Here is a 20,869-nt window from a genome sequence, read left to right on the forward strand (position 1 = left end):
ATGTTCTGGATTTTAAACAACGCATTTTACAGAGAAGGATTTCGGCAAAAATTTCAGATTTTAGAAGAACTCAGAGGAAATGTAGCCAATTTGTGGGCTAAATTCCCTGGACCTAAGCCCCCAACTAACGATGTGTTATGTTGCATAAGCTTTTCGGTCGTTGTAATATTTTGCCAGCTAATTGTGAAGTAACACCCAACTTGTGCTTACCTAAGTGCAACCGAAAATGAACATTAATTCTAAAACTTTTGTGCAAATGAAGTAAAGTTTTTGCGGTTTCATTTATTCATGGCGGCCACATCTTGGCAACATATGCTGCACTTTATGAATTAAAAGCCATTTATTTCGGGCTGCATACACGACAAGTCTGGTCTGCCCGCTTGACAAATTGCATTCGCTGATATTAAAACTAAATTCTCTGGGACACTTAGTTATGGCATGGTAATTAGTCACTGCTCACAAGCACAAGCACATACTCAGCAGTTTTCCCGCGAATATTAGCCAATTCGCGACTTTGGTTTTCATCCATCGTCTAGACTTCAGACCGAAAAGCGAATTTGTGCGCGAGATAAGGATCTTAATGGCCCGGGATTATGATGCAGTGCGATTTCGTCTATGCCCTCTTTTTACTGACAGTCATTAGCCAGTCGCCCGTTGAACCCTCGTCTGGATAATCCCCGACTTGATCCTTATTCTTTGTAAAATGAAATATGCGGGGAGTATCAAATAAATATCTTCTGTCTACTGCGTTTTATTCACTGAGAAAAATGTAATTGAAGGAAGGTTTTTCAATAGAAGTGTAGCCAAATCAAGGCGTACAGCCAAAAGAACAACTGTTTTGAGCTGCTTGCTACTACTTTTTTAATGGTTTTTCAAACGCAGTTTCTCCAAATCAAGGCGCAGAGCTAAAAGGCCTACTGTTTTGAACAGCTTGCTTCTTATGCTAACAATTGTCATCATTTTAAAGAAAGTTTATTTTTTGACCAATTTTCGCACTTTTATAAGGGGTTACATCATCTTTTTTTTAGGAAAAATGGCAAAAATAAAAAATTTCTAGGTTCGAATGCCAGTGGATTGGAAATTAAACTTCGAGCTCAACGAGGTATGACATTCCTTATTCGGACGTTTTGTAGCAATATGGCAGACAAAACATTGATAGTTTAGGTCGAAAAAATGGGTTTTAGATTTTAGTCAAAAATACTAATTTTTTAGCGGTTTTTCATTTTTTATTGGGGATTCCATCAAGTTTTGCACTTTTATAAAACCACATCTCAGAAATAAAACACCATCGACCTTTTTGAACAGAGAATGAACTACTAGTTTATTGCGGTTCAACGCGATTCGATTACAAGTACGATACTAAAACTAGAATTCAAACTATAGCTTTGGGCTATACAATTATTGGCCAGGACAACTATATAGTTTAATTGACCCCAACTTGGAATATATTTGTCTAAAGTAAACACAAACAAGCTGGAGAGGCGCTTGCTGCTCATATCACAGTTGTGTGTGTGTAATGTCTGTGGGTGGCACTGGAATGGACTCCGGAGATGGCTTTCTCCTCCAGAGAAAGGGGTTGCGGGATGGCTGGGTATGGTGGGACCCCTTTAAAAAGCCGATCCCCGCTCCCCAGCCTCGTCGACTGCCACCGCGGCCTCCTTAACCTGCGGTTTGTGGCTGCCTTTGCGTCTGGCACGCCAATTGAATTTGGCCCTGAGACCCTTGAGAGCGCTTGAGCTCTTGAGCGCTTTCACTTTCGCCTTGCGCACTTTGCCACTCGACTCGTCACCACTCACGCCCCCTGCCACGCCCCCCGCCCCCACTGTGGCCAGTGGGCGGGTGATGCGCGTCAGCTTGAGGCGTGACCGAGAGATGGCCAAGTCATCTGTGAGCTCATCAATGGAGCACATGGTGGGCTGTCGCTGCAGTGGTTCCGCGGGAAATTGCAAATCCTCCTCGAGCAGCGAGTGGGCATCGCCCACCGATGACAGCTGGGATATTTGCGTCTGGAGAGTACGGCGTGGGTTATCGAAGAGGTCCTGCCGACTGCGATTCTGTCCTTGCAAATGGCTGCTGTCCAAGGACACGCGGTTCAGTCGTACCGCCGGACCTGTTGCCGCCCCATTGCCATTGCCACAGCCATTCAATCCCGTCGTGGTCGTCGTCGTGGAAGTCATGGTGGTCCGAACGCTGTCCTGTTGGAGGAAATCAGAAGAAGCATTATAATATCTAAGACCTTAGTTAAACTTCCTTAACTCAAACTTTCCTAACTCAAAGTTTCTGTATGTTGAAATAGTAAACTATTGGGAAAAGTATTTTATAACTAGAAGCTCAATAATAATAATAACAATAATAAAAGTGGTTCGAGTTATATAAAGCTTGTCTATGATTTATAAGATTTATATCATAAGCTCAGCTAAATTCTTTTAAAATTTGTAACTTGCTAAATAAATATAACCACTATCAAAGTAAATTGAAATTAAAATGTCAGTGTCAAGGAATATATAGAATCCTTACCATACAAAATCTTTTATTTTCAAATAACATTAATGTTTAAAAAATAACATGTGTTATTATTTTTGTAAACAATTGTTATTGGTTTATCGTTGGTAGTTTTGTAGAGATAAGTTCCACTTTAGGATTTCTACTTTTTCTCTCAGTGTACTCACCGTTGTATGAAGTCGCAAGGAACCCGTCTGATTACGCCGCAGAGCGCTGTAGGTGTGGGGCAGCCCTCTTCCTTGGTTTTTGCCACCCAGTCCAAATTGTCTAGCCAAGGTTACCTTAAATGATTCTCAAGCTGTTATAAAATCGCTCGGGGAAGGTGAAATGACTCCCTAAGATTGTAGGTTTTTTCTAACGGCTAAAAAAAGCTGTCAAAATTAAATAACTATATCTGTAGTTAAATAATTTTTTTAAAATTTACCTATACATTTCTGTCTAAAAAAAGTTGCATGAAAACCAATTTTTATGTTAAAACATATTTTTAATTCAATTTAAAAGTGAAGGTTTTCTTCTGCAGCAGAGTCTGCACACCTAAAATCGATTTCTTGAAACCACGACTTTAATGAAGCCAATAAAAACTAATTTCTGGGGGCTGGCTCACCTTGAAGGCCTCTCGGAACTTGTGGCTCATGATGTTGTAGAGCAGCGGGTTGATGCAGGTGGAGAGGAAGTAGAGGACGCCGGACGTGTAGTCGAGGATGCTGAACACGTCGTTGAACCACTGGGACTCGATGCCCGAGGAGGAGCCATAGACGGCCATCAGGCGCTGGGCGTGGAAGGGGGCCCAGCAGATGAAGAATGCCACGGCCACAGCCACTGGAAAATGGGAGGGGGGCTATGATGCAACCATGAGTTATATCGGATATTTCATATCCTGCTTACCCAGCATCCGGATGACTCGGGTCTGGGCGCTTATCCCCCGGTTCACATCGTAACATCGCCTGGGAAGCGCCTGCAGGAGTCTGCTCCTCTTCAGCTTCACCCCGATGAGGACGTACAGCACGCAGATGGCCGTCATGGGTCCGCCGAAGAACAGGAAGCCCGACACAGCAAACACATGGGCAAAGAAGTCGTTTTTCATCTGCAGCAGACATATCGCACAAAAAAACATACACTTTACCAGGCGAAACGATATGGTTTTGGCTGCCAGCCACAGCCGCAGGGCCAAGGCTGTAAATTTGATTACCCTGAATTGAGTCAACCATCGTAAAAGATTGCCTCTGATTGATCATGTGGTGGTTGTAAATTCAGAAAAGTCAGGTTTCGCGTGGGAAACTCGTAAGAAAATTTCAAAAGCTTGAATGCATAACTTTTATTTAAGTCTTCCTAAAAGGTTTTATCTTCTTTGAAAAATGTTACCTAGGCTAATAAAACGTTTATCGAATTACGCAGTGTCGTTTTCTTCACCGCATTTTATATTCAAAGTAGGTTTAAACCTAGAAATCCTTCTTTTACGCATCCCTTTCTAAAAGACTTCAACAATTTAACAAGCAATTACATAACTTAACCAAACTCTTAATTTCATTATTTTATTTCAGTTAAACTATTCCGCGCTTTATTATAAAATTCAATTTGCTATAAATTTAAAGAAGTAATCAGACCTATTACATTTATTAAATTTTTAAGCAGTGGCTGTACAGCTTTAGTCAAAAGGCTTTTATTAATAGAATGATTCTGTCAACAGGAAATGCCCTAAGGTGTCAACGACCCACCTCAATAACTCAATTAACCTGGCACTGGGAAAACGATTAAAGGCCACCCATCAATCATACGCACCGTGCACGAGGATCCCATGCCCTGCATCACCACCGAAAACTGGATGGCTTGGGGCAGGGCCAGCAAAAGGGCGGCTATCCAGATGGCAAATATGAACTTCACGGCCCGTGACAACTTGGACATCGTGTGCTGCCTGTATCGAAAGCAGAACCAATTAGGAAAGTTTCGGGGAAAAATTGAAATGGGCAGTGGTATTGGGATTGAGTGGAAAGGTTGTTTCCTCACCTGAACGGATGACAAATGGCAATGTATCGCTCGACGGTGAAGGCGGTAATGGTCAGAACGGTCGCATTGGCCGCCGTTTCCGAGAGAACGCTTTCCAATATGCAGATGCTGTCGCTGAAGGGATAATTGTCCGGGTGCCAAAGGTTATACAGGTCCTGGGGCATTCCTAATGGAGGAGCAGCAAAATACTCACAATAATAATTCAACAAAAATGTGCGGGTAAATATTTGAAAAGCTTATTTACTTGGCGCAATGTTTACAAGTCAAAAGCGAAATATTTTGATACACAAAATTCAGTGAATAAACAAAACCAGGGCAATAGATAATAATGTATTTCAAAATGTAATACAAATAAGGAAATATTGTTTATTTATACACTGCAAAAACTTAAATAGTATTTATATATTCCCTGCTAATCTACCTATTATAAACATATAATAAGTCTTTAAGGAAGCCTGATAGGAATCAAAATGATGATCTACTTATAAGAACACCTGACTTCTTGTTTATATCTTAAGCATCAACATAATTAAAAAAATATATTTAATATATAATTCTTTAACTCTTTTTGATATTTGCTTTATCGAACCGATGAACTTTGTCTATGAAAAATATAAAATAATATTTTGTTACTCACCGGAGCACAGCAAGATCATGTCGGATATGGCCAGGTTGAACAGGTAGAAATTGGTGGCCGTGTGCATGAAGTTGTTCCGCGATATGACGATACAGGTGATGAGGTTGCCCAGCACCCCCGCTATAAAGATGAGGGCATAGCCCACGCTGAGGGTGGCCAGCAGGGAGAGCGGGGTCATCGGGGTCGCCGTGGGCAGCAGCTCCTCGGGTTCGAGACCCTGCAGCAGGCTGGTTAAATTGTCCGCCGAGATGTTCAGCACTTGGGTCAGATTCAAAAGGAATTTCTCATTGTGAAACAATTGCAGATCGGTTGCCAGGAGACCGGAACTGTTGCTGGGCAGCATTTTCACTGCCATGGGTGTGTGTCAGTTTGATGTGGTGTATGTTGTATGGTGTATGGTGTGTTGTGTTCTTTCGCTTCCTCAAGTGTGTGCGTACTATTAATTTCGAATTTCTCCGGGATTCTCAGATCCCTGCTTATGTATTTTCAATCGATGCTCTCGCTCTCAAATAATATTTTCATAACGCCCCTTACGGGGGCTCATCATTTTCGACTCAGGCCAGTGCCACTCCACTTAAAATCTGTTGTCATGGGTGTGGGATTAAATGTTGTGTACGGATGTGTGCAATGGGGTGGACCTACAGATCCTCCGATGGGACCTCTATTAGTTCACATAAAAAAAATGTCTTTTTAAATTAGAAGCGCTACTCTTAGGCCAAAAAAATAAATATATGTGATTACTTGTTTTTTAAAAAAATGTATAAGCATTTCCTTAAATATAATTGATATAGACAATATAGGGTTACCTTTTTGGCAATGATTAAGTTATTACAGATTTAAAATATGCTTTGAATTAATTTTTCTAAAATCAACTTTTTTTAGAAATATTAAAAAGTCAACATTTGAATAAAATTGGTTGAATTTAGAAGCAGTAAAATTGTTATATACAAGTAGTATAAAAAATTTGATATTCTTTCACTAAATATCACTCACATTCTTTTAATGTGCTGATACTTCAGGCTCAGACCACTTTGATAACTTTAAGTGAACATATAAATGTCTAGGAACAAGAAAACTCCACAAAGCTTAATTCAAATCAACCTATCAAAACACTCACTTATAAAATGTAAAACCACATGTCATATAAAGTTATACCAAAATTGTTAACTAAATGGTTTGAGTTTACTAAATTTACATAAATTATTTGCGCCATTGGGTCTGTTCATTGCTGTTAAGTAAAGTCGTAAACTTTTTACTTGCTATGGTCCACCCCACAGAGACACGTCGTCTTAAAGTGTGTTTGTGTCCTATTTACCTGGCATCCTGGAAAGGCCTTTAACTGGCAGGCGGCACTCAGCCAGTCAGGCAGTCAGGTGTCCTGAGAAGAAAGGACCAGGCTCAGGGAAAGTGGAAGCTGAAAATTAATTTGAATTGCTAAGTGGCGTTTAGTCAAAATATTTGTGTACACAAGATGAACTTAAGAATGTTGCTACAGGGCTTAGGAGACGACTCAAAAGGAGACGACCCCCCCAAACACCTGGTGGCAAACAAATTAAACGGGCTGCGAAACTCAAGGTCAGGTGGTGGGGAAGATAAAGTTCCCAATGGACACCGGGTGACTTAATAACATTAACATAGTTTTGTTCCATTCAGATGATGAGTGTTTTTTTTGTTTTTGGCCGCTGTTATTCCCATTGTGGTGGCCATATTTTGTTATTGTGGCCGTGCTGACCGTTTTTGGATGTTTTCATTATCATTATCATAAAAAAGTTTCTACAATATATGCACGGCCAAAAGAATGCTGTCGAATTTGGTTTTATTATATTGTATATTCAATCAAACTGGTTTTCATTTTTTCATTTTTCTGTTTTCGTTTCGGCGTCCGATGTCTGATGTCTGATATCTGATGTTCAATGATGATCGACCCTGTAGCATCCCACCGAAAATTATGCATCCGCCCATGTATGAGTTTTGTATTTGGTTTATTATTATTTTTCATATTTGCGCTATTTTGTTTTGCATATATTATTATAGATTCTGCACCATTAGTGCTACGGGTCAATGGATTTCACTGGCAATGTGGTGAGATCTTGAGGCCCCGATAAGGCCTTATTTATTTCGCAACTTGTTTACAACTGTTTCGTCGCTCCTGTTTCGGGGCTTTTCATTCCACCTAATGACCATTAATTATATTTTTCGCTGGCTATCGTTTGTGCATTTAAAACACGTTTAATTTAAATTTGTCAAACGATGCCTGCCACATTTTTCGGAATGCATTTATTTTTTATGGCTTTGAACTGTTTTGATTTTGTCACTTTGTATTCGCATTTGCGATCATTGCACTTTGTACACCCCTGTCCCCACCCCTTCTTTCACTCACTTTCTCTGGGGTTTCTTGTTTTATTTCTCGGGTATTTTATTGCAATACAGCTAATCAGTTTTTACCATGTGCTAAATGTTGATTAATGAACACGAAAAGTTGGGGTTAAATTAACACGCACACTCACACTCACAATTAATGGCTTTAACTATTTGTGTATGGCACTGATTAATTCTGGTACGTAGAATGATTCTCGGAACCGAAAAATTATGACTGATGGTTTTCCCGTTTCTTCGTTTTTGTACGTCTTCGAAAAAACATAAATTCAAGAGCGACGGCGACGGCTACAGCAAGGGGCCGCAGCATCCGAGTGACTGGGTTTTTGGCCAAAAAATCTTGGCAACAAAGCCCGTTCGGGCCATGGTCGTTAACAGCGACGCAACAGAGACGCCGGCGGCGCAGTCGACGTCGGCAGCGGACAACTACCGGTTGCTTTTCGTCACTTTTCGGCTCTCTGCGACGGCGCTTTGGGGTCTCCGGTCTTATATGAAGGGTCCCCCGGCAAAAGGGTAATCAAAATGCAAATAGTACTGAAGTACCATGCAGTTTATCTTATTTAGTGGCCTTTTAATTTGGCCAGGGCGGCAAATTGTTTGATTATTATGTTAACAGAGCCAAAGGACAATGCAAATGGCGACCTTGCCGCCACTTAACCCTCCGCTTAACCCGCAACCGCAATCAATTTAAGTCAAGGCAGCCCGCGAAAGGTGAAGTGGTCACTCAAAGAATAAAAACGGAAATTTATAAAAATTGAGCTAGTTTCCGCAGTCAAATGTGTTAGTTCTATGGCTAAAAGGTCACGAATAATATAACTTAATTAATATTAAGAGTTCCAACATTATATTAGTATAAATCTTCATTATTAATGTTGAATCTTTAATTGAAGTGGATAAATATAATATATTGTAATATATTATATTGGAAAACAATAATAAAAATAAATATCTGGCTAGTTCTATATTTACAAAATACAAATTCTTAAATTGTTAAAAAAATATTAAATATAGAAAACAATAAAACGTTCGTAAAAATATTGAAAAACCCATGTCTTTGGCATCTTAATACAAGTTGGCTACCGACTTATGCACTTTTCTATATATATACATATGCAGTTTTCCTGGAACACCTTTATATAGCATGTAACCCACACGGTTTATTGCACTTTTCTCTGTCGTATTTTTCCTTCCTGAGGCACAGCTTCGAGGACAACTAAATTGCTTAAAATTAATTTGTGAAAGCACTTTGTACGCCGTTGAGTCCCAGCCATCAAGCCATGGAATTGGACATGATGCCGTGGTTTTATGATCAGTCAAAGGGAGATTTTATGAGGCCCCCGGGACCTTACTTTTATGGCCATGTGCGGGGCAAATCTATCAGAGCTTTGCGGCTCATAAAATGTGTATTTTCCTATCCCGGCGGCTAGTGCGATATTAAGAGCAAACAACTGTGGCAGTATCTATAGAATACTATCTATTTGTATGCGATGTGTACGGGGCGCCAAGCGAATCGAATTGTTGGGCACACAAATCAAATCCATTGCATGCATTCAATTTCTCAATTTTTATGCAAATAATACGAAACAATTTTTTGGCACTTAATCAAAACAAAGTCCTAAACAAACAATGGGTTTTTGGGAGGGAGGTAGGGTGGTTGGGATAGCGTCGAGGGTCTGGGCTGCTCGCTTCTTTGTCAGGGACCCTTCTCCATTTCCCTCCTAATCTTTTCAACGAGTATCTCATGGATTCAAAGACAGAGCAAATACGCAGCACGTGCTGCAAAGACATTCCCAGTCAAAACTTTGGCTGCCAATTGTTGACGAAAGCCGGGAAAAAAGTGGCCAAGGGAAATGGGAAATTGGGGGTGATTTTCGTTTTGCCTTGCTCCTTATGAGCACTGGGCATGACATCAGATCTTTTGAGTCGGTCTCTTGTTTGGCATTTTGAAGTTTTCCCGTCGCCTTTCGCCCAGGACTCTGTCATCGGGCGACGGCGGCATCCTCGTCAGCAGTTTAGTTGAATTTTTGTGCAAGTTTCCAATTCATTTAGTTTTATTGCACCCGGAGAGGGCAGGCCAAAAGTAATTTGCAGTTCGACCAACCCGTTGCCGCTCGCTGCTTTCCCTAACTTTCACCTAAGTACAGGCCACATTATATTTGAGTTGGGGCTTATACAAATAAAATATGAATGCCGTCTGGCAGAACAAGATAGTAAATGTGGACCCGAAACTTGAAATATTTTAAATTAACTCTTTTGGTATCTTGGAGCATCTTAAAGTGGTCATTCAAAAAATATATGTGCCAATTAAAAAGCATTTTTGCTTAAAAAAATATTTATAGAATTTAACTTTATGTTGTATTTAAAAATATAAATTGTATGTTATGAATGACAATAGGTTTTTGGATGATTTTTTTCATAATAATAATAAATAAATAATAATTTATGTTGATAAATATTTTGTTATACACCTTAGGCTTAATTGTCAATATCAACATTCAGCTTTCTGCCACATTGAAAAATACCAAAGCCAATCTTTTTTTTGTATTTAAAGCTCTGTGATTTTATGAATGGCTAACAAATGGTGGGAAAATCACTCAATGCGTTGGTTAAATTTATGGTTTAAGTTGTTATTCGATGATTTCAGTGTTTCATAAATTGTATATTGGCAGGTTTTTATATTTTTGCTAAACCGTTTAAGGGTATTAAAAATTTCGCTGCTTGGCTTCAGCCGCATAAATTTATTATACCCTGGCACGCGTTCAACAAGTCGTTGACAAAATTTCCGAGCCCGTGGCTAATTGTGGCCTTCGATTGGCCAAATGAAGTCGAACTTCTACATGCACCAAAGAGCCTTTCAAATAATTGAATTCCCCACCAAAAAGAAAAGAAGAGGTGTGCGTGTTGGCCAGGGTTCATTTGGTTAAAAGCCTGGCAATTGCCCTCATCGACATGCCATTGCCGACTAAGATGCCCAATTTCCAACATGAAAGTAGCGCACTTCCCATAAACTTGGGCCAACGGGTTGAATGAGTAATGCGAGTAGTTGAGCTGAAAGCGTGGGCTTAAGAGTATCAACTATAAGTATTTATAGTATATATTATATACTATGTTAAGGGATACTTTCCTCTGGGGTGACAGTTCAATGCTCGCGTTCCTTGGGAAGCCAAAAGGCCAAGGACTCGCGCATTTAGTTTAATTGCACTAATTAGCCACATCTAAAATAACATGACGCGTTTAAAAGTGCCCGGTCCTCATTTCGGCCTCGTTCATCAACTCAAGACGAGCTAATCAGTGTTTGTGGCCAGAACATTATCATTTTCGTTTCCACCCAAACCCATTACAGTCGTAAATCAAGACCAGGTCCGGAGATCCCGAGAACTTGGACCAACTGCTGTGACCTCAAAGCTGCGGTCGACCCTTTTCGATTAGGATCTGGCAAATCCTTTGTCTCTCCCCCTGCCGGTGGTCCACATGTGTGTCAAAGGGCATTATGCTAATCAGCATGATGCCACCGGCCAATTGAATCATTCCGAATCACAGAATTACAGAAATATACTAGCCAGCGGGACAACATGGCGTATACGCAACGCACAAAGGTCAGTGGGCGAAGCACTAATATTGATTGTCCTCACGCTTCCATTATTTACTCGCAGCTCATGAATAATCCAGGGAATCGACTTACAGATTTCGGACAGTGATTATGTGGGGCAGCATTAATTTATCGCGCGTTTAATCGCATTTACGCCGGAACAAAATGTGTGGGAGGTGTAATCTGTTGAGGATGTGATTGGTCCACAGAAAGATATACCCTAACGCATTTTATCTCGACATCGAAAATACGGTTTTTTTACAAAGAAATTTAACTATTAATAGACTTTAAATTATTGTTTATTGTTATTTTAAGCTCAACAGAAAGATTTCCTGGGTAGTGCGAAAATGAAAACAATTTATTAAAAAATATTCCTTATAATTTATAATAATATTAATAAGAAAGTATCCCTGCCTAGTGATTATAAACTATATACTTAATAAACTATGCCACCATTTAGCTGGAAATTAATTTTAAAACAAATTACAAATAAAATTATGTTAGGTATTTTGTTTTAATTTGATAGACTAATTATAAAATTTCGCATATACATATATTTTAGATTTTTATGTCTTACAGTTTTTGCTACCTGTTGATCCTCTGGTTATTTTCTCTTATTTTTATGTATATTTAATTTCGAATATTCTTGTATATATCTTCTACGATTAAAGTCAAAGTTAGAGATGGGGAAAAACGCAATTCGTGCGGCTTAATTTACACTGTGGCTGCTCGTGTAAGAAGAATTACATCATAATATCGTTCATCCCGTCCGCAGGCATTTCCCTAATATCTAAAGGCTCTTAAGCGAGCCCTAAAACCCGGATTGTGGTCACGCTCAGACAACCATGCCAAATTGGACTGAAAATTCTTCAGCGGGAAATCCTTACCTTCTCCACCACCACCATAAATATCATTAGGACCAGAACAACAAGAGCTGGTCCAATTGAATCCGAGAGGCCCAAGGCGATCCAAAACCAGAACGGAGGATAATGAAAACAAATCCACAAATCTGCGGACGAGGCCCGACATTAATATGCGGTTTTGCCTTCTGAAAAGGTCAGGGAAGGGGAAATCAGGCCGGTCTCATGTCCTGGAAAACAAACACATTCATTCGCATACTTTATGATGTACAAACTGCTTTGATTTCCCGTTTATTTTCCTGGTTCTCTGAGGTCAGAGAGTGAAAACAATCGAGGCGGGCGGGCCTACGACAATAAATATTAAAACTAAGTGCCAGTGCTTTTAGGCCATTTGCAATTTCAATTAGCCGCGCGCACAACTTGCCAGTCAATTGGATCGAGTGCCGCTTATGGACACGCTCTATAAAACCAGCTGCCTGCGACATTACTCATCCGACAAGTAAGCCGTAACTCAGGGGTAGAAGGTGAAGGAGCCACAGTCAAGGTGAAGTGCATGAATTTATGAATGAAATTAAGACCAAATGTTTGCGTTCCCCCAAAAGAAAAGAGAAAGCCAGACAAAAACACGGAGAGCAAAAGGGCCAAGAACCGCTGTTAGTTAACATTTGGCTAACAGAAGCCGTCTACAACCGACTTGATGGCCGCAAGGCAACTCAGTCTGTCACCGACTTTCCTTCGCTTCGGACGTGTGCGGGCCCAAAAAAATATAAGCCTTGGCTAAAATAAATCCATTAAAATGATAGTTAATTTAAAAATATAGTAAAGTAGTGTTATCAAATGGGAAAAAAATAAAAAAATCTATTTTTTAATAAATAAAGTGTTTTAATGATTACGAATATATATTTATTCCCAGTTTAACCAGAGTTATTCTTAAATTCCCAAGCGATTTACAACTGATTAAATATTTCCCAATGGTTGCCTAGCAAATTGCAAAACTAATTTTCCGTTCAGTGATTCCGTTTTACCGAAATCAAAAGGGTTTAAAAAAAAACCCACGCGGAAGTCCTTAAACGACCCACTGAAAACCCAAAAAAAAAGGAGACACCTTGTAAGAAAGAAAAACAAATACGGATACGACTTGACTACAAAGAAGGACACAATACGCGCAGCAAAAGTAAATATGCTTTTGTTATTTAATCTAGCCTTGCTAGAAATCAACATGTCGATGGCAATTTACTCGGGACGCTTTCTCAGAATTTAAAAAAAAATCAATTTACCGTGTTCCTAAATTGCTTACCTTTGGCAACCGCAAAGTTTAATTAGAAAGTGATAGGGCACCTGGGCAATGCAACTAGAGTGCGGTTTAAACTTGTTCTCCAACTGAAATTGAATTTCAAACCCTAATATGGTCCGCATGGCTTTGCCCTGGCTGATTGGATTGTATAATTGCGTCTGAAGTCGCACAATTGTACACCGAATCGAAATCAGCCGGTGACTCCCAGCTCTTGGCCAGTGCCCAATCATATCTAAATCAACTTTCACACCTCAGCTGGCAATTCAATTATTTTTCCAATTAGTTTGCGTCAATAAGATGTCGTCATCTCAAGACTGACCCCTCGAGATTCGTGGAGCCTCTATGCGAGTAGCATACTTTCTGGGGCTTTTTAAACGCCTCGAACAGAAAAATAACACTTAACGAACAGGAAACATAATTAATTAGACGTATCAGCCAAGAGTCTGGCTTCTAGCCAATAAGCCAACTTGGCATTAACGATGACTCGGTGTTCTTTGCCATACATGTACTTAAACTCTAACCCCAGAATTTGATTTCTGGCAGCAGGGGAAACCCATTTCCAAACGTGTTGGCGGCATAATGAGTGAAATATTACCCCTCATGGTGTCTTTAAAATCCGGCATGTGCTGGGATCCCAAATGGGCACCTAAATGACAGTCGGGGGTGAAGAAGTTTCCCTTTTCCAGAGCCCAAAAAACTCCCACACATGCAATCAGGGTTCGTTTCACTCATCATGGCAAAAACCGAGCAAATAGAAAAACTTTTTCATCCACATCTGTATTTGTATTGATTGCCAGCAATCTGTATTGCCAGAGCTTAAGATGTTTACTATTAATAGAGCCAAGTGCCAAGTGTCACATTTTATACAGTGAAAAATAATTCAACACTGATTGTATTTGAACATGTTTTTACTTTTTAAATACAATTTTTATTTAACTCTCTCTTTAATGTGTTGTTGAAATATATATTAAAATTAAATAAAAATATCCCCTAGTTGCAAACAGAAAAATTATAAATTTATTAATGTTAGAAACTTTTTTTTTGATATTAGAGTAGTTTTCGATTTAAAGTAATAATTTTAAAAGTGTATGAACCCCATAAAAAATATAAATACCTTTTTTTGGAAGGAATCTGGTCAGAATAAAACCCATAAGACTCTAAACAAAGTTAAGTACAAATTAAAAAAATTTAATTTCTTAAAAATGACTACCAACCATCTTTTACTGGAAATCGAACATTACATATTATTGTGATAGATGAATATTAAAATATTTAAGTTTTAAACGAATTTTGCTTATGAGAAACTCTATTAAAGACTCAAGATTATTTCTAAATGAATAAATTCCTGTCAGAAATATAAATTTAATATATTTAAAACGCAATCATAATGAAGAATTTTAATGTGATGGCCAAAAGGCACTGTGTGTAAAAGCAAGACTACTTATGACCTCTTTAGTTGTCATTTTTTTTTTGTTCAACTAGAGGGCCACATGTTTACCATTAATAGAGCCAAGAGCGGTCTGACAAGTGGCAATAGGCAAGTGCTTTTATTTCTGGCTTAATACGCAGTTTCCTTGTCGAGCCTTTGGGCCACCTGATGCCGTTTCTAAAAAAAAAGTTACGTCAGCCTGGCTTGGGGGATTCAATTTAAATTCATCCTTGAGTCTAATGACTTTTAATGTTGTTTGCTTCACAGGCGGGTGAGCAATTTTAGGGCCTGTCGTCGACTGCTTATCGGCCATGTGCCACAAAGGATGCGGCAGCGGATACGCCAGACAGTATTAATAACGCATTGATACGAGTGGGCGGCCGATTTGGTTTTGTTTTTCCAATCGAACTCGTGGAGCACGAGGTCCGCAATTAATCGACGATAGCTAGCATGTTGCAAGGCGTCGCCATCGCCATCACCATCGCCAACGACAGCAACGATGATGGCCTCAATCAATCATTCATGGCTCATGTGTCGCCCAGTCCCAATCAGATGCCCTCCATCGCCACCACCATGCCCAGTCCCAGCGAGAGCCCCGAGCTGCTGCTGCTGAAGAATGACAAATTCCTAACACATGTCGCCCATCTGCTGAACATAACGACCGAGAATCTTTCCAATCTCCTGGGCTCCACGAATGGCACAAATGCGAACGGCACCATGGCATCGGATTCGCCGATGGACGAGTCCCTGACCCTGCGTACCGCCTTCACCGTCTGTTATGCCCTCATTTTTGTGGCCGGCGTGCTGGGTAATCTAATCACCTGCATTGTGATTTCGCGGAATAACTTCATGCACACGGCCACCAATTTCTATCTGTTCAACCTGGCTGTCTCCGATCTGATATTGTTGGTCTCAGGTAAGTTGGTTTTTCCAGGAACCATCAGGGCGTATGCGTAATGTCACCGAATATTCTTCAGGCATCCCTCAGGAGCTGTATAACCTTTGGTATCCGGATATGTATCCCTTCACGGACGCCATGTGCATCATGGGCAGTGTTCTCTCCGAAATGGCTGCCAATGCCACAGTTCTCACCATCACAGCCTTCACTGTAGAGCGATATATTGCCATCTGTCATCCCTTTCGGTGAGTTTTTAGTAGTTACTACCTTTATTATTGCTAAATTCTCATTGAAAATGTATCTTTTACATTGCAAATAGTGTTTTTTTCAGTGTTACTAGCTCGCTTTCATTAACAAAGTGGGGCACGCATAAATAGGACACACCATAAATAGATAAATAAAACTTGATAAGCGTCAGTCAAACACAATAAAATGATACCACACAAATACAATACAAATTATAGGGCCTATAATAATTCATAATTAAACAGTCAGGTTGAGGGATGATAAAATAAGTCAGGCTTGACAACAAAATTCCGAACCTTTTCAGATATCCATTATCTTTTATTTATTGACACTAATTAATAGTCGGCCACACAAATGCAGGTACGCAGTTCATTAAAATCCATGAAATTAGATAGCGATGAAAGGATTTGATACATAGAAAATAATTTATTCATTAAATTAAACAGCAGCTACCTACATTTGGACCTTAAATTCCCTATGGTTCTTTAAGCTAAGCAATAGTATTATTCAATTTACATAAAAGTACAAATGCTTCCTTAAATACTATAAATGTGTCTGGATCCATTCATAATTTTCGTGTATTGTGTTGAAGTGAAACCCATATTAACTTTATTTTCTTGAAAAGGAACAAAGAATTTGAATGAAGAACGCCCTCTAATATAAGCACAATTTGTGTGTTCCAACTTACCTTTAACTTTTTCAAATTTGCGAATAAATAAATAGCCAGACATGGAAGGGTGGGATGGCTTAGAAATGACATTCCAAACCCGATTACAAAAGTTCTTCTTTCAATCAAGATGGGTTTAAGTATTATTGTTGAAATAAAACGATATTTCGGTGTTTGTTATTTTTTAGTAGGTACTTTGATAAAACCTAAAGGTTTCGCCCGTTTACGAGCTTAGCAACACAAAGGGATTAAATCTGAATCTTATGTAATGTGCCTCAAAGTTTTTCCGCCCCCATTTCCTTTTTGTTTTTAATGAGGGTTGTTTCTATTTTAAGCACACAGATAAATTAAACCAAAATATAATCTCCTTTCTACAAAACTAGGACAAGATTGATGAGAAAACTATTTTAGTTTCGCCTTTCTATGAAATTCCTAACACTTTTATTTTATTTACATCCTTAAACAATCTGACATTTATTGTAACTCACAGCTTGAAAACGTATCTTAAAATAAGTTAAATACTCCAGAGCTCTGCTCTCAAGTTTCAAAAGGAAGCTAAAAGTTAGAGCTAAAAATATATTCATAGGAAATGTTTGTGTTCCTTCCAGTTTACACCCACACTTAAAGTAAATATTTATATTAAAATCAGGCTGATGGTCAGAGTTTGAGTTTAACTGCCATCATATATTTTATACCATATCAGCCCACGTTGGAGGGAAAACATTTACATCAACTTCCCCGTAATACTTAACATATAATGCAGCCTAATCTTTCCGTCATTTTGTAGGCAGCACACCATGTCAAAATTGTCGCGGGCCATTAAATTTATATTTGCCATTTGGCTGGCGGCCTTCCTTTTGGCCCTGCCCCAGGCCATGCAGTTCTCGGTGGTGTACCAGAACGAGGGCTACTCCTGCACGGTGGGTAGAACCGAGTTTAAAGCGGAGTAGAGTCCAGAATGAGTGTGCTATTCCGTTTTTATCCCCCAGATGGAGAACGACTTTTATGCCCATGTGTTCGCCGTCTCTGGATTTATCTTCTTCGGTGGACCCATGACAGCGATTTGTGTGCTCTACGTGCTCATTGGTGTGAAGTTGAAGAGGAGTCGCCTGCTGCAATCGCTGCCGCGGAGGACCTACGATGCGAATAGGGGCCTCAATGCCCAGGGACGAGTCATCAGAATGTTGGGTAGGTGAGTTGAGTTGGCGGCTTGATTGATTAAAGACAGCAACAAGCCCCCTCCCCCTGATGAAACCAACGCTCCTGCCTGTCAAAACTTTTTCGCCGAAAGTCTTAAATTGAAAATTTCTGTCAACATATTTGCGTTGGCGACACATCAAATGGGGGATTCCCCGTCCCCTTTCCTTTGCACTTGCGTCATCTGGGTTGAATGTGCCCTCTGTTCCTATTTGTTTTCACTTTCTGCGGTGTCGTTAATTTTTCCCCACCGTCGGTGTATGTGAAAAGCTCTTAAATGGCCATCCAGCGAATGAAGTAAAGGTGAAGCCAGGTGGCACCTCAAAAGTAATCAAGTCGAGGCACTTAAATGCGCTGAAGATTGCGGGATACATATACCTAACTCGAGTAATGGAAAGATATGTTGCTGGGAATAAGCTATATTTGATATCATTAAAAAAATTTTTGCCATTAGAAAAATTAGCCTTTTGTATTTAACATATAACTTTTTAAAGGTAGGCAAAAATAATTGTTCCCCTTAAATATTTGAACTATCGCTTAACTACATTGTTTTAATCTCTTATACTTGTATTATAATAAATATTGTTTTTACTCAATAACTTAAAGATCAAATTAATAATTAATTTCTGTATTTTCTACTTAAGTATTATAGTTCAGACAGTATATTCTTTAACATTTTCCTCTTTTTAAATGTTGCTTGTGTTGAGTTTTTTATGTGTAGGTCAAGGCAAGTTTTAAAAACCAAAGATCAAATTTCCTTTTCAAGCTAGAAAATAACCCCCGATTTACTGTTGCTTTTAACTGGAAATCCACAGCCCATTGATTCTGTTGTTTACCACTGCCCTCGGCTTGCTAAATAAGAATTGATGGGCCAATTCAGATTAAGCCCTGGGCCTTAATAATAAATTAATTTAGTTTGAGGGAGGGCAAAAAAGAAACAAATGGCTGCACTTTCGTTCTCGCTATTCAGTTAGAAAAAGATTTCCATTTTGGCAACAGGTAAAACCCATATTTCTATTTAAGGGCTTGGCTATCAAACTAACGAGTGTTCGGAATTCGGTTGCCCAAACTATTCGATTACTGGGGATATAAGAGATGAAGTCCAATTTGTATCTGTGACCTACTTTTGCAGGGGTATTTAATACGCTCCTTATCCTTGCCCGTATTTGCAGTAGCTGTAGCCGTCGCCTTCTTCCTCTGCTGGGCTCCCTTCCACGCCCAACGATTGATGGCCGTCTACGGACTGAACCTGATTAATATAGGCATCAGCCGGGACGCCTTCAACGACTACTTCCGGATACTCGATTACACGTCCGGTGTGCTCTACTTCCTCTCCACCTGCATCAACCCACTGCTGTACAACATCATGAGTCACAAGTTCCGCGAGGCTTTTAAGGTAGGACTGGGATTGAACCTTTTATTTTATATTAATGTATAAATAATGGGGTCTGTCCATTAATTCTTCAGGATATTTTAAGCCCTTTAAGCTAATTTACAATCCTGAATATTAAAGCACAAATAATAAGGACTATTCCCTCAAGTCCTAAAACTTTAAAACACTTAAAACAATTACCAAAAAAAAAAATTTTTATTAACTTACATGAAAAAAAATCTTTGAAATTTATAAATTTACTTTGAAACAAGTTCATATAGTATATAGTAACAATACAATTAATATACATAAATAAACATTTAAAATTTATTATAAATTACTTTTTTAATTTTAATAAACTAAAGTTGTATTTTTTTTATTTTTTTCACAGATTACTCTCACAAGGCAGTTTGGCCTGGCCAGGAACCACCACCACCAGCAGAGTCAGCACCACCAGCACAACTACAGTGCTTTGCTAAGGCAAAATGGATCGATGCGTTTGCAGCCGGCCAGTTGCAGTGTGAATAACAACGCCCTGGAGCCCTATGGATCCTACCGGGTGGTGCAGTTCCGCTGCCGGGATGCCAGCCACCAGTTGTCCCTGCAGGACAGCATTCGCACCACCACCACCACCACCACGATAAACAGCAACAGCATGGCAGCCGGAAACGGAAACGGAGTGGGCTTGGGAATTGGTAATACACGGAGGATGCGAAAACAGGAGTTCTATGGTCCGGTTGTGCCGGGAACTGCAGTTCCCCACCGAATGCTGCAGGCTCAGGTTTCCCAACTCTCGTCGCTGGGCGATGCCAACTCCCTGTTGGAGGCGGAAGTGGTGGACAGGCACTACGCCTCCGGTCGGGCCAAAAGAGCCCTGTTGGCCACCAAAAGTGGTGCTCTGCTGGTGACACCCACCCAAAGTGCTGCCGACCCCTCGGAGGTCAGTCAGCCTGCCACTCGGCTCAAGCTGACGAGGGTGATAAGCCGCAGGGATGAGGTGACCAGCCACAGTTTGCCGGATCCGGAGACTTGTCAAACGGCATCGATTGCAGGTCGAAGTTCCCGAAAATTCCCCTGGCAAAAGCGGAGGCAAAAAACGGAGGATCCCAGCAGCGAGAGCGGCTTGACCTTTGGCTCACCCAAATCCCAATGATTCCGGCTGGCTGATAACTAGAGTTATGCTTAGTTAGGCATTGTTTAGTTAGCGCAATAAACTTTCCGATCTGTAAATAAACCAGAGAAAGTCCAGCGATTTGCATGCAAATTTCGGTTGGCCATAAAAAAAAATAGAACGAATGGGCAAGGTCCAGACGATTTATGTGAGGCATAAAGCCGGGATAATGAGGCAACAAAGCGTCGTGACGAAAAATGCCACGCCCCACGCCCCCGCATCTTTTTGCGATGGCAACCGCATCGCACTCATAAATTAAGTGTTAAGTGTTGAGCTACCAGCAAAATAATGTGAATAAATAAAGAATGTTGCCTACATTACAGCGAAATCCTTTTAACTGTTTGCTTTCTAAGCACAATGCATGCCAGTAACATTCACCTTCATCTGCATTCCAAAGGGGCGGGGTCAGGGGTCAAAGGGAAAATTGGAAAAAACAGGTAACATCTCGGCTTTTACTCGTTGAGTGTTTCCTAGAAATCTGTTCGTGCTCTTTGCGACATTTTTTTCCTTACAGATTGGCAGTCTTAGTGCTGCCTCTCCACTGAAAAAAAATAGTCAACCAAGAATGAGAAATTAATCTGAGCAACTTTTCAATACAACAACCAAATAACTTCATTAGCTAGAATT

The 20,869-nt window shown here is 39.9% G+C and overlaps 2 protein-coding genes across 8 annotated transcripts; one reads left to right on the forward strand and one right to left on the reverse strand.

The window, feature by feature from the left end:
- Positions 1-1,401: 1,401 nt before the first annotated feature.
- LOC119550523 (pyrokinin-1 receptor) lies at positions 1,402-7,811 on the reverse strand. 5 transcript variants are annotated; one of them, XM_037859263.1, is made up of 9 exons: positions 7,657-7,811; positions 6,459-6,557; positions 5,144-5,401; positions 4,507-4,672; positions 4,282-4,414; positions 3,388-3,586; positions 3,107-3,321; positions 2,670-2,783; positions 1,402-2,195 (listed from the first exon to the last, which is right to left on the reverse strand). In XM_037859263.1, the coding sequence occupies exons 2-9, from the start codon at positions 6,463-6,465 to the stop codon at positions 1,608-1,610; spliced, it is 1,680 nt and encodes a 559-aa protein (XP_037715191.1). In that variant the 5' UTR covers positions 6,466-6,557; positions 7,657-7,811; the 3' UTR covers positions 1,402-1,607. The 5 variants fall into 5 exon arrangements, with proteins under 5 accessions (XP_037715191.1, XP_037715200.1, XP_037715175.1 ...); XM_037859272.1 differs by having other exon boundaries at positions 7,651-7,811; XM_037859247.1 differs by having other exon boundaries at positions 7,589-7,811.
- Positions 7,812-12,765: 4,954 nt separating this feature from the next.
- Positions 12,766-20,475, forward strand: LOC119551647 (pyrokinin-1 receptor). Of its 3 annotated transcripts, XM_037861086.1 has the most exons (7): positions 12,766-13,142; positions 14,959-15,607; positions 15,669-15,834; positions 17,290-17,422; positions 17,492-17,690; positions 18,872-19,095; positions 19,463-20,475. In XM_037861086.1, the coding sequence occupies exons 2-7, from the start codon at positions 15,142-15,144 to the stop codon at positions 20,222-20,224; spliced, it is 1,950 nt and encodes a 649-aa protein (XP_037717014.1). In that variant the 5' UTR covers positions 12,766-13,142; positions 14,959-15,141; the 3' UTR covers positions 20,225-20,475. The 3 variants fall into 3 exon arrangements, with proteins under 3 accessions (XP_037717014.1, XP_037717030.1, XP_037717022.1); XM_037861102.1 differs by lacking the exon at positions 19,463-20,475 and having other exon boundaries at positions 17,492-17,694; positions 18,872-19,089; XM_037861094.1 differs by lacking the exon at positions 12,766-13,142 and having other exon boundaries at positions 15,503-15,607; positions 15,680-15,834.
- Positions 20,476-20,869: the final 394 nt, after the last annotated feature.

The sequence above is a fragment of the Drosophila subpulchrella genome, chromosome 3R (genome assembly GCF_014743375.2).
Source record: "Drosophila subpulchrella strain 33 F10 #4 breed RU33 chromosome 3R, RU_Dsub_v1.1 Primary Assembly, whole genome shotgun sequence".
NCBI lineage: Eukaryota > Metazoa > Arthropoda > Insecta > Diptera > Drosophilidae > Drosophila > Drosophila subpulchrella.

Bases quoted from the DNA above. Each gene is read 5' to 3' on its own strand.
- LOC119551647 (XM_037861086.1), top strand. From the start codon at position 15,142: ATGTTGCAAGGCGTCGCCATCGCCATCACCATCGCCAACGACAGCAAC. The intron at 17,423-17,491 runs GTGGGTAGAACC...TTTATCCCCCAG, and splicing joins ACGAGGGCTACTCCTGCACG to ATGGAGAACGACTTTTATGC. The intron at 17,691-18,871 runs GTAGGTGAGTTG...CCGTATTTGCAG, and splicing joins ACGAGTCATCAGAATGTTGG to TAGCTGTAGCCGTCGCCTTC.
- LOC119550523 (XM_037859237.1), bottom strand. From the start codon at position 5,498: ATGGCAGTGAAAATGCTGCCCAGCAACAGTTCCGGTCTCCTGGCAACC. The intron at 3,322-3,387 runs GTAAGCAGGATA...CCCATTTTCCAG, and splicing joins CCGAGTCATCCGGATGCTGG to TGGCTGTGGCCGTGGCATTC. The intron at 2,784-3,106 runs GTGAGCCAGCCC...GAATCATTTAAG, and splicing joins AGTTCCGAGAGGCCTTCAAG to GTAACCTTGGCTAGACAATT.